This window comes from Podarcis liolepis, assembly GCF_965112155.1.
Source record: "Podarcis liolepis genome assembly, chromosome: 4".
Lineage (NCBI taxonomy): Eukaryota > Metazoa > Chordata > Lepidosauria > Squamata > Lacertidae > Podarcis > Podarcis liolepis.
The window spans coordinates 104,255,480-104,271,603 of NC_139558.1; the positions used below are offsets into that span (position 1 = coordinate 104,255,480).

Below are 16,124 nucleotides of genomic sequence, written 5' to 3' on the forward strand. Positions count from 1 at the left end.
GGGCGGGGTATAAATAAATTATTATTATTATTATTATTATTATTATTATTATTATTATTATTATTATTTACAGGAAGGAAACAACAGAGCATTGTGTAGCAGATCATATTTCTGCTGTCTCAGAGGAGGACATTTCCCTTTTTCTTTTAGGGTCCAGTCTGCTTTGAAGATGTCACCATTCGTTTCACGGACGAGGAGTGGGCGTTCCTGGATCCTGACCAGAGAGCTCTGCATAAGGACGTCATGGAGGAGACTCGTGGGATCGTGGCCTCTCTTGGTAAGGCTCCCTGTGGGATCGTCCTATCAGCCTGGAAATTCAAAACATACCTCTATGGAACCAACCTCATATATTTTCACAGAGCTCAACAGTGCCCCCTATAACACCTGGGAACCTAACACCCCCACAATAAACAGTAAGTTACAGTTTTTTCTTTGAACAATCTTCCTCAAATTATTCCTTTTTCTACCACGATCAGGCTGCTCTGAACTGCCCAGGCCATCTTCAATGTCAGCTTCAGAATTGTTAGGAAAGATAAGTTGTGAGCTTTAGAGCTTACAGGGTTAACAGCTCAGAATGTCCTGCATCTGGGGAGGAGCTTTCTCAACATCCAGGAAAGCTGTTTCTTCGTTCTTTCTGACTTTCGTTTTCTGCTGAGACATGGAAGACGCAACGTCTGCATCTTCCGATGGTTTATCTTGCTGTACATACAATAAAGCTTTCTTATTTAGAGGAACAGCAGTGTATTGGACTCTGAGTTCTGCAAGCTCTCACACACAAGCAGCACTCGCTGTGCCGCTCTGCTACAAGTCCAGGAAATGTGGAGCTTCAGGTTTTCTGTTTTTGTTTTTGCTCCTGTCAGTCTTGGGTTGACCAAAGAAACAACTGACAATGGAGATGGAGGGGATGCCATGGTTGGGCCAAACAAAATTCATCCCAGAGAGCTGTGGAAACGTACCGGACACCACATACGTAGCTTCAGGTTTTCTGGTTTTGTATTTGCTCCTGTCAGTCTTGGGTTGATCAAAAACATTAGGAAGAACTTCCTGACAGTAAGAGCTGTTTGACAGTGGAATTTGCTGCCAAGGAGTGTGGTGGAGTCTCCTTCTTTGGAGGTCTTTAAGCAGAGGCTTGACAACCATATGTCAGGAGTGCTCTGATGGTGTTTCCTGCTTGGCAGGGGGTTGGACTCGATGGCCCTTGTGGTCTCTTCCAACTCTATGATTCTATGAAAGAAATGACTGACAATGGAGATGGAGGGGATGCCATGGTTGGGCCAAACAAAATTCATCCCAGAGAAGAGCTAGACTTATTGAATCTCAGGTAGTAGTAGCAGTGATGATGATGATGATGATGATGATGATGATGATGATGATGAAGATGGTTTACAAACTTAATCTTTTCCAGAACAGAACTGTTCTCAAATCAATGTAACACTGTAGTAGAATCATAGAATCATAGAGTTGGAAGAGACCACAAGGGCCATCGAGTCCAACCCCCTGCCAAGCAGGAAACACCATCAGAGCACTCCTGACATATGGTTGTCAGGCCTCTGCTTAAAGACCTCCAAAGAAGGAGACGCCACCACACTCCTGGGCAGCAAATTCCACTGTCGAACAGCTCTTACTGTCAGGAAGTTCTTCCTAATGTTTAGGTGGAATCTTCTTTCTTGTAGTTTGGATCCATTGCTCCGTGTCCGCTTCTCTGGAGCAGCAGAAAACAACCTTTCTCCCTCCTCTATGCGACATCCTTTTATATATTTGAACATGACTATCATATCACCCCTTAACCTCCTCTTCTCCAGGCTAAACATGCCCAGCTCCCTTAGCCGTTCCTCATAAGGCATCGTTTCCAGGCCTTTGACCATTTTGGTTGCCCTCCTCTGGACACGTTCCAGTTTGTCAGTGTCCTTCTTGAATTGTGGTGCCCAGAACTGGACACAGTACTCCAGGTGAGGTCTGACCAGAGCAGAATACAGTGGCATTATTACTTCCCTTGATCTAGATGCTATACTCCTATTGATGCAGCCCAGAATTGCATTGGCTTTTTTAGCTGCCACGTCACACTGTTGGCTCATGTCAAGTTTGTGGTCAACCAAGACTCCTAGATCCTTTTCACATGTACTGCTCTCAAGCCAGGTGTCACCCATCTTGTATTTGTGCCTCTCATTTTTTTTGCCCAAGTGCAATACTTTACATTTCTCCCTGTTAAAATTCATCTTGTTTGTTTTGGCCCAGTTCTCTAATCTGTCAAGGTCGTTTTGAAGTGTGATCCTGTCCTCTGGGGTGTTAGCCACCCCTCCCAGTTTGATGTCATCTGCAAATTTGATCAGGATGCCCTTGAGTCCATCATCCAAGTCGTTGATAAAGATGTTGAATAAGACCGGGCCCAAGACAGAACCCTGTGGCACCCCACTAGTCACTCTTCTCCAGGATGAAGAGGAACTATTGATGAGCACTCTTTGGGTTCGGTCAGTCAGCCAGTTACAAATCCAAGCCAGTTACAAATCCAAATAATAATATTTTTTATTTATACCCTGCCCATTTGGCTGGGTTGCCCAAGCCACTCTGGGCAGATTCCAACACATATATAAACATGAAACATAAATAATAGTCTGATCCCATATAAATAGAACATTAACTTTAAAGTGAACTTCTCCTAGTAGCCAAAATTGTGGAAACCTTTTGTGAAAAGTGTATTTCTGAGGTTTGATGGCTCATAACACCACTTTTGTGTGGAGTAATACCATAAAATTATATAGCAATGAAGGATAATCTAATGAAGAATGTAATGAAAGAACTTTTATGAAGGAGTATTTATGAGAACAGCAGTCATACCCATTGGCAACCTTTAGCTTTAATTAAGGCCTTACAATGCCTTCCCATGATATGAACCAAGTTTTTAGTACTGCAGCTGTAATAAAGTGAAACCAAGATTAAATTATTGCCTCTGTTAATTGGACTTTATTGCTGGGTTGCTTCTGACTAACAAGTTTCTTTAGTCGGCTCCATAGATTTCTGATTGGGTTAAAGTTTGGGCTATTCCCAGGCCGTTCCGGGAGTGAAATATCTTTATCTTGAAAGCACCTTTTGCACACGGCAGCAACACGACATGGAGCGGAATCCTGTTGCAATAGAAAATAGAATATATATGTGTGTGTGTGTGTGTGTGTGTGTGTGTGTGTGTGATGTTTCCAAGGGGTTGCTCGAGAGCAAGCAGGCAAATATATCCCTGCTTAGCTGTGAAGCCTTGCTTTTGCTGCCAAAATAAACCTTATCCATCCGGAGCGCCACTCTCCCGTGGCTGGCTCAGTCGTTGGCAGAATCCGTGAGTGGGCGGTTCCTAAACTTTCCCCAGCAAAGCAGCTTCTTGACTCCCAGTCTGCACCTCCCCTCTCTGCGCGGATGCTTTCTGCGCAAGGAGGGTGTGGGTAACAGAGGACCCCTCTCCTCCCCACTTTGCCCAGGCAAGTTGTCCTGGCACTGTCTTGCCTCTTCCGACTCCTGCAGCGCCGCTCCACTGGAGGCGTCTTTATTCTCCTCCGTTGAAGAGGAGCTGCTTCCCACGATCCCTGGAGGCTCTCTGTAATCCATTCGGCTTTTCCTCTCTCCCTCCTGAACCGAGGGCAGTTCCCTGACAACGTGCTTCAGCATCTGGGAAAAGATCACCTGAGGAACGCTTCAGTTTGCGCGCAAGTCTTTCATTTATGCATTTTAGGGCATTTACATCCCCATTAATGATGTAAATTTTGCCCACACCTTTTGCTGCCATACAACCCCAGATCAACACAATATCTGATTGTTTCGTGGTCGGTGTAATGCAAGTGGATGTAAATCTTATCTGATTTGGGTCTCATTGCTCCAAATAACACTGTTCCATTGTTCAGCTGTCCAGTTAACATGGGTTTAATCTTTTCAACCTTTGCTTGTGAGATGACAATGGCTTATTCCTTAGAATTATAACATTTTGACCAGTCCTTGCACTCAACTTCACATTAAATTGCGCCATGTCATCTTGTATACACCCAGATGATTTTCTTCTGTCATGTAGGGACAGTCTCTCCACTCGTCCATCGTTACTTGCCTTTGTGCACCTTTCCCTGCCTTTACCGGTCTGATTTTATAGTGACTAAGTCTCCTGATACCTCTTCAAAAATATATAATGGCCAGTCTGGTTAAGTTTTTCCTTATCTTTCATCAGTTTCTTCATAACTGTAGCATTGTTCATTAAACAGTACAATTTTACATCGCTTTCTGGATGACCAGTCAACTCTTTGTGCCATTTCTATAATTTTATTATGTTTTACAAGAACACAAAAAAAACCAACCACAAAAAGACACACAGTCAACCTAAGCAAGTTGTGCTTCCTTTTTCTGGTTATTTGGCTATAACATTAGATAGAATATGGGTAAATGAACAATTTCCGTTGATACATAATTGTATGATATTACTCCAAAAGAAGCAGTGTTATGAGCCATCAAACCTCTGAAATACACTTTTCTGCAAAAGTCTTCCACAATTTTGGCCACTACTCTATAGCAAACAAAGCAGCAGTCAACAACTCAACAAAATCTGATAATAAATATGTTGGTTATTGACAAACAACAAAGGTAAGAAACATACACTGAACTCCCTTAATTTCTTCTCCATTTGTTCTTGAGGCTCTAATCCCTTTTTGTCCCCATTGCAGATTATGATGAAATCAAGAACAAAGGTGACCACGATAAAATCCCCAGAGAGGAAAAGCCACGTGAAAATTTGGAGTGTGGAGAAAGCTGCAGTCAGCGCTCCCATTCCACTTCCCATCAACAAAATATCCTTGGAAAGAAACTCTATCAGTGTGTGGAAAGTGGAAAGAGCTTCAGTTCGAGCTCGGATCTCACTAAGCATCAGAGAATTCATACAGGGGAGAAACCCTATCAGTGCATGGAATGTGGAAAGAGCTTCAGTCAGGGCTCCTCTCTCACTAGGCATCAGAGAATTCATACAGGGGAGAAACCCTATCAGTGCGTGGAATGTGGAAAGAGCTTCAGTAGGAGCACCGATCTCACTTCCCATCAGAGAATTCATACAGGGGAGAAACCCTATCAGTTTGCGGAATGTGGAAAGAGCTTCAGTAAGAGCTCCAAACTCACTTCCCATCAAAGAAGTCATACTGGGGAGAAACCCTATCAGTGTGTGGAATGTGGAAAGAGCTTCACTTATAGCTCCAAACTCACTTCGCATCAAAGAATTCATACTGGGGAGAAACCGTATCAGTGTGTGGAATGTGGAAAGAGCTTCAGTCACAGCTCTGATCTCACTTCCCATCAAAGAATTCATACTGGGGAGAAACCCTATCAGTGTGTGGAATGTGGAAAGAGCTTCAGGAAGAGCTCCTCTCTCACTTCCCATCAAAGAATTCATACTGGGGAGAAACCCTATCAGTGTGTGGAATGTGGAAAGAGCTTCACTGAAAGCTCCACTCTCACTTCGCATCAAAGAATTCATACTGGGGAGAAACCCTATCAGTGTGTGGAATGTGGAAAGAGCTTCGTTCATAGCTCCAAACTCACTTCCCATCAAAGAATTCATACTGGGGAGAAACCCTATCAGTGTGTGGAATGTGGAAATAGCTTCAGTCAGAGCTCCCATCTCACTAGGCATCAGAGAATTCATACAGGGGAGAAACCCTATCAGTGCGTGGAATGTGGAAAGAGCTTCAGTAGGAGCACCGATCTCACTTCCCATCAGAGAATTCATACATTGGAGAAACCCTATCAGTGTGTGGAATGTGGAAAGAGCTTCGTTCATAGCTCCAAACTCACTTCCCATCAAAGAATTCATACAGGGGAGAAACCCTATCAGTGTGTGGAATGTGGAAAGAGCTTCACTGATAGCTCCAATCTCACTTCCCATCAAAGAATTCATACAGGGGAGAAACCCTATCAGTGTGTGGAATGTGGAAAGAGCTTCAGTCAGAGCCACAATCTCACTTCCCATCACAGAATTCATACAGGGGAGAAACCCTATCAGTGTGTGGAATGTGGAAAGAGCTTCAGTCACAGCCAGAATCTCACTTCCCATAGAAGAATTCATACAGGGGAGAAACCCTATCAGTGTGTGGAATGTGGAAAGAGCTTCAGTCAGAGCTCTGTTCTCACTTCCCATCAAAGAATTCATACAGGGGAGAAACCCTATCAGTGTGTGGAATGTGGAAAGAGCTTCACTGAAAGCTCCACTCTCACTTCGCATCAAAGAATTCATACAGGGGAGAAACCCTATCAGTGTGTGGAATGTGGAAAGAGCTTCAGTCAGAGCTCTTATCTCACTTCCCATCAGAGAATTCATACAGGGGAGAAACCCTATCAGTGTGTGGAATGTGGAAAGAGCTTCAGTCACAGCTCCCATCTCACTTCCCATCAGAGAATTCATACAGGGGAGAAACCCTATCAGTGTGTGGAATGTGGAAAGAGCTTCACTGATAGCTCCTCTCTCACTAGGCATCAGAGAATTCATACAGGGGAGAAACCATATTAGTGTGCGGAATGTGGAAAGAGCTTCTGGAGGAGCTCCCATCTCACTTTCCATCAAAGAATCTATAGAAAGGTCGGAAAAGCCATTAAACAGCTTTAGGAACAAGACAAATCTCTCTTTTTCATAATGAATATTTATTAGCATTTCCAAAATAATACAAGATACCCAAAAAAATAAAATAACAAAAATGCAAAAATGCAAAACTTAAAAACAATTAAAAACACATAGAATTTCAATTGCTTGCTTTTCTTTTAACTTATTTCTCAGACCTCCTCGCACCTCCCCTCTCTGTATTCCAATTCAAGTTATTAGCTCAGCAAGTCCTCACCTAATTTAATTCACTTTAAAAACCAATTTTACTTTATCTAATCTTAGCTCTCATCCAAACTTATACATCAATACTTATTCTTAAAACATTTTCTAAGATCGACCACAATTCCCTTCCACGAATTTCCCAATTTTCATACAAATAACAAAACAAAAAAGAAAACAAGTTATAATTATATACCCTTTAAGTTCCCAATTTCTATTCCACCCATACCCCCTTCCTGGTTTCAGTCTCCAACAAATGTCTATCAGTCTCAATATGCAATCAGCCTGGAGATCTAACATCCGAGGCTCTTAATTCTCTCTCACTTCCTCTCTGCCGGTCCTTTTGATAGTCCTTAATGTTGAACACCAAATCTTGGAGAAGCTCCGGCCCAACAGGATCCATATTTCTTCCGGCCAGACCTCCATACTTAAAGATGAAGCCTATGGGGCCAAATCTTGCTTCATACTCCTTTCAAATCCGATTATCCCCACAGCTCCAACCTCCACCTTAATCAAATTTGTAATCTTCAGGTCTTCAGATCTCCACATAAGGAGATCTCTCCATTTTTCACTCTCCAATTCAGGCCAGACTAGGAACAAGACAAATCTCCACCTTTGGCTGATTAACATCGGTTTTGTGTTTTTATATTGTGTTTTTATGTTGTAACATTCCTGAGACCTGTGGGTGTAGGGAATAGGCACCAACTCTTAAAGCCCTAGGGGTCTTTGTCCCCAAATAAAATATTTGAGGGGGCCATCCCCCAGGTTTTTCCCCCCCAAACACAACCTTTTATTCTTCCACAACTTGCCATACAACTTCTCTTTTAATTTTCCCTCTACAAATACAGTGGTGCCCCGCAAGACGAACGCCTCGCAATATGGAAAACCTGCTAGACGAAAGGGTTTTCCGTTTTGGAGGCGCTTCGCAAAACGAATTTCCCTATGGGGTTGCTTCGCAAGACGAAATGTCTTGTGAGTTCCCGCAGATTTCCCCCCGCTTTTATCGCCCTTTTCCTAAGCCTCTAAGCCACTTAACAGCTGATCCGCTGAGAAGCCGCTTCTCAGCTGATCGCTAAAAGCCGCTAGACCGCTAATAGCGCTAATCCGCTAAGCTGTCAATGGGCTTGCTTCGCAAGACGAAAAAACCGCTAGATGAAGAGAATCGTGGAACGGATTCTTTTCGTCTTGCGAGGCACCACTGTAAATAAATAAGTAATGTACAAAGGTCACAAGAAAATCAAAATACAAGAAAATACAAAAGTGGACAGGTCCCATATTTGCAGGCCAAACGCAAAAGTTGCTTTGAAGCAGGGTTTCCCAAACTTGGGTTCCCAGCAGCTCCTGGACTAGAGTTTCCATCATCCCTTCCCGTTAGTCCTGCTAGCTAGGGATGATGGGAGTTGTAGTCCCAAAACAGCTGGAGACCCATGTTTGCTTTAAAGGGAAGGTAGGCTGGCCCTGTGACACCCTCTGCTGGCTAATTGGAATTTATAGATCTCAGAACAGAAGTTTATCGGCACTTGAACCTCTAGGGAGCTTCTAGGTGTTTTCTGCACCACCTAGAGTACCCACAGAATTGTGGCTTCTACTGGCAACACACATAGGAGAACAAATGAAAGACAAACACAATGGACAGGAAAAAACCTGGAAAGGATGATACCAAATGGACACAGGTAGGGGAGATGACATGCTAGAAGTGTTCTCTGGGGCAAGGGGAGCTGCTGGGCTCAAAATTTTACTTTCTTAAAAAGTCACTGCCATTATAGGCATTGCCATTCAAATGGTGTGCATGCATCATGTGATTGATTGTGCAAGGAGGGCATTACCTGGGCCCCCACCAATACTTTATTCAAGTCAGCATCACTGCTTGAGAAGTTCAGGATGTCTGAATTCAGGGGTCAGGACACCCATGGAGACAAGTTATGTGAAAGATAGTCAGCAAGTAGAATGCGCTGAGTTCAAAAATGCTGAGATTTTTCAGTCAGCTCTGGGTAGGCTGTTGTATCTGTCCCAGTGGAGCAGACCGGACATTGCTTTTGCTACCAGTCTGCTCAGCAAGGAAGCTACAAACCCGAGTGTGAGTGCCTGGAATGGTATCAAGAGGGTGCTGCGTATTTGCAGGATACCAAGGATTTCTGTCTCAAGCTGTCAGCTAAGGGTGACGGCTAGCTGATGTGCAGGACACATAGCGATTGGGCAAATCTGGCTAACAGGAAGTCCGTATCTGGGATGGTGGTAAGGTTTGGGGACTCTTTGGTTGGGTGGAAATCCCGGTGTACTGGTCTCGGGGGTTAATCAAGAGGCAAGGTCCAGCCCATGGTTGATAAAGCAATATGAAGGCAGTCCATAAAAGTTGAAGCTGGGTGCAGGGCAGGGATCAGGCAGCGACTGACAACCACCAACGTTGCTCCCGCAACTTGGGACTGGGGCTGGCTGGCTTTTATATGTCCCAAGGCATAGGGTGGCCCTGATCCTCAGGTGACTCGCTTCTCCTGGCCTGGAGGCGAGCACTCCTCCTGCAGGAACTTAGTTCCCTCCGCCTCTCTGCCCTGAGCCTCTGCAGCTCAGGAGAGGCTGGAGGGTTACCGGACCCAGAGGCAACCCCAGCTTCCTCTGATGGGGCTGAGAGTGGAGCACCTGCAGGCAATGTGTCCTCCATCACCTCAGGAGCCAGAGCAGACTCAGCTGGTGCCTGCACCTGAGGATCCAGCACAGGTGGGGCCCTTTCAGGCTCATGCCCTAACCCCGACTCAGCTGGTTCTGGAGACGAGGAATCCTGTTCAGGTTGGGATTCCTTAGGTTCAGCATCTGAATCTGCATCCCAGGCTATCACACCCGGAAGCAAAGTCTCATTGCGCTTTCCTTTACTTAAGCTGAATTCAGTGCGCTGTCTGAGCTTTGCAGGGAATTGGAATTCTATGTTTGTTTGGTTCGAGAAATCTGCAGGTATTGTTGTTTGCCCATCACGGTGTGGGAGGACAATCAACCCTGTCTGAAGTTGGCAGAGTCTGGGCAGTTTAAGGCCAGAACCAAACACCTAGACATGCGTTTCCAGAATGTGTCAGAGTATCCACTTAGGCTTGGTGAGATTGCAGTACTGTTCAAGCCAGAAGAACCTGGCAGATGGGGTCATGAAACCTTGAGCTTTCAGCGTCATGGGGAGTTCTGTAAAGGTCTGTGTTTGGGGAAAGTGGTGAAACTTACGAGCCCCCAGCAGTGCAGGACGAGAGGGGGTGTGATGGGGAATCAGAGCTTACAGGGTTAACAGCTCAGAACCCATCGTCCTGCCTGTTCTGGGGAGGAGCTGTCTCCAACTTCTGTTGTGTCTGACTTTCGCTTTTGCTGCCAAGCAAGGAAGCAAGATGACTGCTGTCTCAGAGATGGTTTGTTTATTTTTACTGTTTTGCTGTAAATAAAGCTGCTAGTTTAGAAGAACAGCGTGTGGACTCTTATCTTCTGCAAGCTTACACACCAAGTGGCTAGCGCTGTGCACACTCTGCTACAAGTACGGAAAGCTGAATGGAACACAGGGAAGTGTGCCAGACTCCACAACACTTTGCACCTCCAAGGAGTCTTCACCCAACTGGTGGATCAGACCCTTCTTGATGTAAATATGGTGAACCAGTTCCATCTTCCACAAAGGTTTGCCTAAGCCTTTGTACTGGAACAGCTAGTGACCACATCTGTGCAGATCATCCTGGCATTTGGACTCTGCCCAAACTTCTCACAGGAAAAACTTTCCACTGCTTCAAACACAGCAGTGCCACCTGCTGGTTGCAGTGATGGTTGGGATGACGTGGCAGCCAACTCCCCTTGCTCCTCCTGCTTTGGAGATTTCACCCCCTGAACAGGAAACACCCCCCTCGTGCACTCTTCCTCCAAAAGCCTCCCTTTTGTGTAGCTTTCGGTTTCAGGAACACATCCCTGCATGGACTGGGATACTGTTTCAGCTTTCCACGGGGTGTAACCTTTGGCAGTCTGCTCAGCAGCCCCCGCCATCTTGAAGTGTCCGTCATGTGATGCAGCTTTAATTCCTAGTATACCAGTCACAGAAAATTGCTGATGTGTTAACCAAGCTAACAACAGGTTATCAGGTAGATGACACGGAAGAAGCATTTTCTGACACTACACTGTACAGAAGTGTGCTAGGCAAACTAAATTTCATTGCCAGGTGTTCAAGACCTGACATTGCAGTTAGCTGTAATTTGCTAACAGACAAGTCAACAATCCTACTGTTAAGGATTGGAAAGCTCTGAAACGCATAGCACACTATTTGAAAGGCACTATGCATTACAGACTGGCATTTAACAATCAGAAGTCTGGTGGTCTTGAGATATTTGCTGATGTGAGTTTTGGAAGTGACACTACAGACAGGAAAAGCACATCTGGAGTTTGCTATATGTACAACCAGGGTCTATTTGATTGGTTGTGCATGAAGCTGCAACATGCTAGGGAATGTGTTCAGAAAGGACTTGTAACGGTGTCCTACATGCCAGGTAATGAAATTCCTGATGATTTTATTGTCCAAGGTTGTTCCGAAGGATCAACACTGTACCTATGTACAGAAATTGGGTTTGTACTGATAATGTACTGACACGCTGCCCAGTGGTGTTCACAGAAAGGGGGAGGATGTTAGTTTCTGTTTCTCACTGTGCAGCTGTGTGGAGTCCCAGGACTCTGTTTAGATTCCAGAGACCTTGCAGTCTCACGGGAAAGGGAGACGGGATGTGACGTTAGTGATTTCCTGTTTCCTTTGTACCTTTGTTCAGTTGCTCTCTGCTTTCATAGAGAGAGGATGTCTTTTCTGTTCTGCGTAGTTTAGAAATAAAACTCTTTACAATGTAACCAAACCTCTCGTCTCTTCCCTGTGCTGGGAACCCTGCTGGATAGAATGTGCTTGAGGCCTTATCAAAGGCTCAGGTCATTATACACGTCGGAGGCGATTTCCAAGGCTCAGCTCGGAGGAAGATGAGGCCTTATCGGCTTGGCCGAGCAGACATTCCGACAAAGATTCACAAAATGTTTAGGGGTATGCGTACCCCTGCGTGCCCCCCAGAAAAAAAGCACTGGATCTAACCATCATCTTTTTCCTTTTACAAACATTTTATTGGTTTTGAATGAATCATAGAATTATAGAGTTGAAAGGGACCCCGAGGGACATCTAGTCCAGTCCTCTGAATGCAAGAAACTCAGCTAAAGCATTCATGACAGAATGAACCACGCACATCACAAACACAATAACAACAGTTATGTAGAAGTGTCCATGTACTGTTCGAGTAGGAACCAAGACGGGTGACCAGTGGAATGAATAAATGTTTACTCCCAGCATCTAGTGCTTAAACCAAAGGGAAGCACTATCTCCATATTGATGCACTGGGAAGGGGGTGGGGGTGGGGAGACTGCCTGTCTAAAGGAAGAAGAAGAAGAAGAAGAAGAAGAAGAAGAAGAAGAAGAAGAAGAAGAAGAAGAAGACAATGAAGAGGAGGAGTTTGGATTTGATATCCCGCTTTATCACTACCCTAAGGAGTCTCAAAGCTGCTCACAATCTCCTTTCCCTTCCTCCCCCACCACAAACACTCTGTGAGTTGAGTGAGGCTGAGAGACTTCAGAGAAGTGTGAGTAGCCCAAGGTCACCCAGCAGCTGCATGTGGAGGAGCGGGGAAGCGAACCCGGTTCACCAGATTACGAGTCCACCGCTCTTAACCACTACACCACGCTGGCTGATGTTGTTTCATTCCCCCTCTTTTTTTTGTTAGAGTGTATATTAATTTCCCAATAAAAAACCTCCAATTAACATATCAAATCATAATCCAATAAAAATAAAAAACTAAAATAAAAAAGATCAAATTGTCTTCCGAATTGTAATTTTGATTTTACGACTTCCCATAGCCTGAACCTCGAAGCATATCCAAATCTCAGTCCTGCCTCTCATTTCATTCCCCTTCTAACAACTCTGCTGTGTTGTGTCAAATGTCCATACAGGTTTATATGCCATCTTTGATTAATCCTGCCTGCAGTTGTTGGTCCATCCTGAAGCTCTAAATGCCTCATGGAATCATAGAATCATAGAGCTGGAAGGAAACCCCAGGGGTCACCCAGCCCAACCTCATGCATTGTTGGAATCACCGCTGAACAATCCCTGGTGGGTGGTCCTCCGACCTCTGTTTAAAAATCTCCAACGAAGGAGAGTCCACCACCTTCCGAAGGAGTCTGTTCCCCCATCAAACTGCTCTTACTGTCAGAAAGTTCCTCCAAATGTTTAGTTGGAATCTTCTTTCATGCCATTTGAATCCAACCTTCTGGAGAAGCAGGAAATAAACTTGCTCCATCTTCCATGTGACAGCCGTTCAGATAGTTTAATATGGCTATCATATCCTCTTTTCCAGGTTAAACATACCAAATTGCCTCAGCCATTCCTCATAAGGCTTGTTTGTTCTCCAGTTATATACATTCCAGAGTTAGACAAAAAAGATTCATACACTTTCTGGTACTGAAGAACCACCTGCTTCCATAAAAGATTGCCTATAAATGATCATACCTGAGCTATCTGGAGTCAGTCATATGGAGGACCCCTCAACTGGATTCACAAAGGTTATTATAAGATGGGTCAGCACCACTCAATAAGGTCCTGAACATAGAACAACCCCCTGGATGTCCACCCCTTGTCCTGGAGATATTTGTTTTGATCATGAAAATCCAGAAATGGAATTAGTGAAGATTTCTGAGGACCTCCAGTATTCCTCCATCTCTTCCATTTTTCTCAGGTTGCACACAGAAATGACATATTTATATTGTTCTGTATGTAATACTGTAATAGACTGCTTTAACAAATGATGGTCAAGTTTCTTTCCTAATTTTAATCATATCTCTGGCCTTATAAAATCTGGAACTTTTGATGTCATGCTATTCTGGGTTTCCAGTCTGGAAAAAGCAGGGTGGTGACCCTTTTTCAGCTTCAGGACCATGTTTTCTTATCAAAAGCTTTCTGGGAGCCACATCCCAGAGGTGGTTGTGGCAAAATGGGTGTGGTCAGACATATACCCCTCTTCATCCAGGCAACCAAGAACAGTTGTCATAGTTCCAAGACAGATGGCAGTTGGGTAAAATCACTTGGGGAGAGTGCAGAATGGGGCCAATGAGGGATGTGGCCTGGGCAGGGTCCTGAGGGCAAGACAGAGCTGCCAGGAGGCCTGTACAGTGGTACCTCTGGTTATGAACGCTTCTGCTTACAAACGCTTCAGGTTACGAACTCCGCTAACCCTGAAGTAGCTGCTTCTGGTTGTGAACTTTGCCCCAGGATGTGAATGGAAATTGTGCACAGGAGGTGTGTGTGCAGTGGGAGGTTCCATTAGCGAAAGCGCGCCTCAGGATAAGAGGCTTAAGAACGGACCTCCGGAACGAATTAAGTTCGTAACCAGAGGTACCACTGTATTAAGTTTCGAGGTATGGGGTTGGGGAGGGGGAATTCTCCTTGTGGTTTCAAGAACGGAGCCTCATACTAAATCCCCAATCAGTAGGACTTCATTCAGTAATGCATTACATTTCTATTAGGACACAGACTATACAGCATAGGCAAAGTATGCATAATCTTAGCTGTTCATCCTTTACCCAACCACTTTCTGCCTCGTCTGCACTTCACCATCTCTCATCAAGCCATAGTTCATGAAAAACACTTACCCAACCCATTTGATTTTAGTATCTGTGTCAGAACCCTCCTTGTACCTTATCTGGAGTTGTTTTTCTCTTTAACAATCGGCCATTAATTTCCCCTTTAACTGGTTTTTACTAGTCTTGTGGTCAGTTCCCATTCCTGTGTATGTTACGCTGGCCTCACTTATTAATGGGCCTAACCTGGGTCTTTTTTTCAGCCAGAACTTGCTGGAACTCAGTTCTGGCCCCTCTTGGGTGGGTGCCATTGCCATCCTAAGAAAACGAGGGAGGTGTTCTGAAACTTCTTTTTTCTAGAAAAATAGCAGAAAAATAGCACTGGACCTAACAGTTGCCCTACCTCAGTTCCCCATTCTTTAAAAAAATAAAAATCTGACTATTTATATTCATCAATGCATACAGGTATCACACTGTTTTATTCTCTGCCTGCCAACCCACCTATCTGGTATTCCTGCTCTGCCCATTACAGGATTCTCTGTGAATTCCCTCTAGCTCTGAAGCTGTTGTCTCTTTCAAACTACCTTCTGTTCCACTCTTCCCAAGTCTGCTGGAGATGTAGAATGATAGAGAATCCTAAGCCTGGAGGTGGGATTGGGGTCCGCTCTCCACAGTCCCCCTGACTCTGTAACCTTGGAAGAGATGCTCCAGGTCTGAGCAGTTTGGATGCCATGGGAATTGGGATGGAACAAAGCTCTTTCTACAGTGAAACAACCCTTCGAGATGTCCACCCTAGCGCTTCCACAGAAACACTCTACATTTTATTTATATCCCGCCCTCCCCAGCCAAAGCCGGGCTCAGGGCGGCTAACAACAATAAAACAGTACAACAGTACAACACAACAGAACAATCTAAAATCATTCATTATAAAATTCAACCAGAGTGTAGGATGGAGGGGCTCACAGCATTGACACCCCCAGCAGGTCTGGCTTCTCCATCTGTCGCAGCTTTGGCTCCGGCACAGAGGAAGCCGGTCTCTGGGTCTCCCACAACTGTCTCTGGGTCTTGCTTTCCTAGCTAGACAGCCCCCTCCCATTAGCCTGGGTTGCCCCCCCCCTTTGCTGCAGTTCTTGCAACCCAGCTCCTTCTTTGGAGATGCTGAGGAGGACACTCAAGTGGCCAGAGAAGGCCCTTGTCTTGCCAAGAAACTTGTCTGTGGGAATCGTGCATCCATAATGCTATGGAAAGGGTGAATGTCTTCTAGAATTCTCTGGTGTCACCAGAAGAGGAAGCCCTTCTTTTCAGTCAGGTCTGTTCTCAACTGCAGAGGATGAGTAGCCTTGGGAGACTCTTGGGGAGATGGAAGTGATGAAAGGACTGAATCCACGAGGGAGAGCTACTTGCTCTGAGATGGGGGAACCGTCGGGCAAAGGCCAGCAGAGAAGGGATGCTGTTGGCTGCTAGTTTCTGTTCCTCCCCACTTTCCCAAAGGGCGTAACATCTGAGGTCCTGTGGGTGGAAAGAGCGTCTCAGGGTCAGGGGCCAGTCTGGGCCAAAGCGCCCCTCCGCTGCCCCCACCACAGAGTCCCTGGCTCTCGTCTATATTATTGCACTTTATGTGTTGTTTATGTGCAAGATAAACATTTGATATTGTGATAAGACTATATAGAAGAGTATTGTTTATGTGACTGCA

General features: G+C 45.0%; 2 protein-coding genes and 1 long non-coding RNA gene across 8 annotated transcripts in view; 2 read left to right on the top strand and 1 right to left on the bottom strand.

Annotated features, from left to right (window-relative positions):
* The window catches only part of LOC310705792 (uncharacterized protein), a gene marked incomplete at its 5' end in the record, with an annotated part of 36,115 nt that extends 28,532 nt beyond the window's left edge, over positions 1 to 7,583 (top strand). Inside the window, one exon of the mRNA XM_083500614.1 lies at positions 7,461 to 7,583. The remainder of the gene's footprint in view (positions 1 to 7,460) is intronic.
* The window catches only part of LOC310705066 (uncharacterized protein), a 137,372-nt gene that overhangs the window by 54,201 nt on the left and 67,047 nt on the right, over positions 1 to 16,124 (top strand). For 4 of the 6 annotated variants that reach the window (XM_083499410.1, XM_083499409.1, XM_083499407.1 and 1 more), the window contains exons 5-6: positions 151 to 277; positions 4,689 to 6,647. The exons of 1 other annotated variant lie outside the window; for it this stretch is intronic. In XM_083499410.1, the coding sequence (XP_083355536.1) occupies positions 151 to 277; positions 4,689 to 6,517 (1,956 nt within the window). In that variant the 3' untranslated portion in view covers positions 6,518 to 6,647. Of the gene's footprint in view, positions 1 to 150; positions 278 to 4,688; positions 7,584 to 16,124 lie in introns of those variants that run through there. One more of the 6 variants, XM_083499411.1, reaches the window with a different exon arrangement.
* The window catches only part of LOC310705432, a 28,236-nt gene continuing 24,988 nt past the window's right edge, over positions 12,877 to 16,124 (bottom strand). The window contains exon 3 of the long non-coding RNA XR_014525275.1: positions 12,877 to 15,940. This is a non-coding gene — a long non-coding RNA (uncharacterized lncRNA). The remainder of the gene's footprint in view (positions 15,941 to 16,124) is intronic.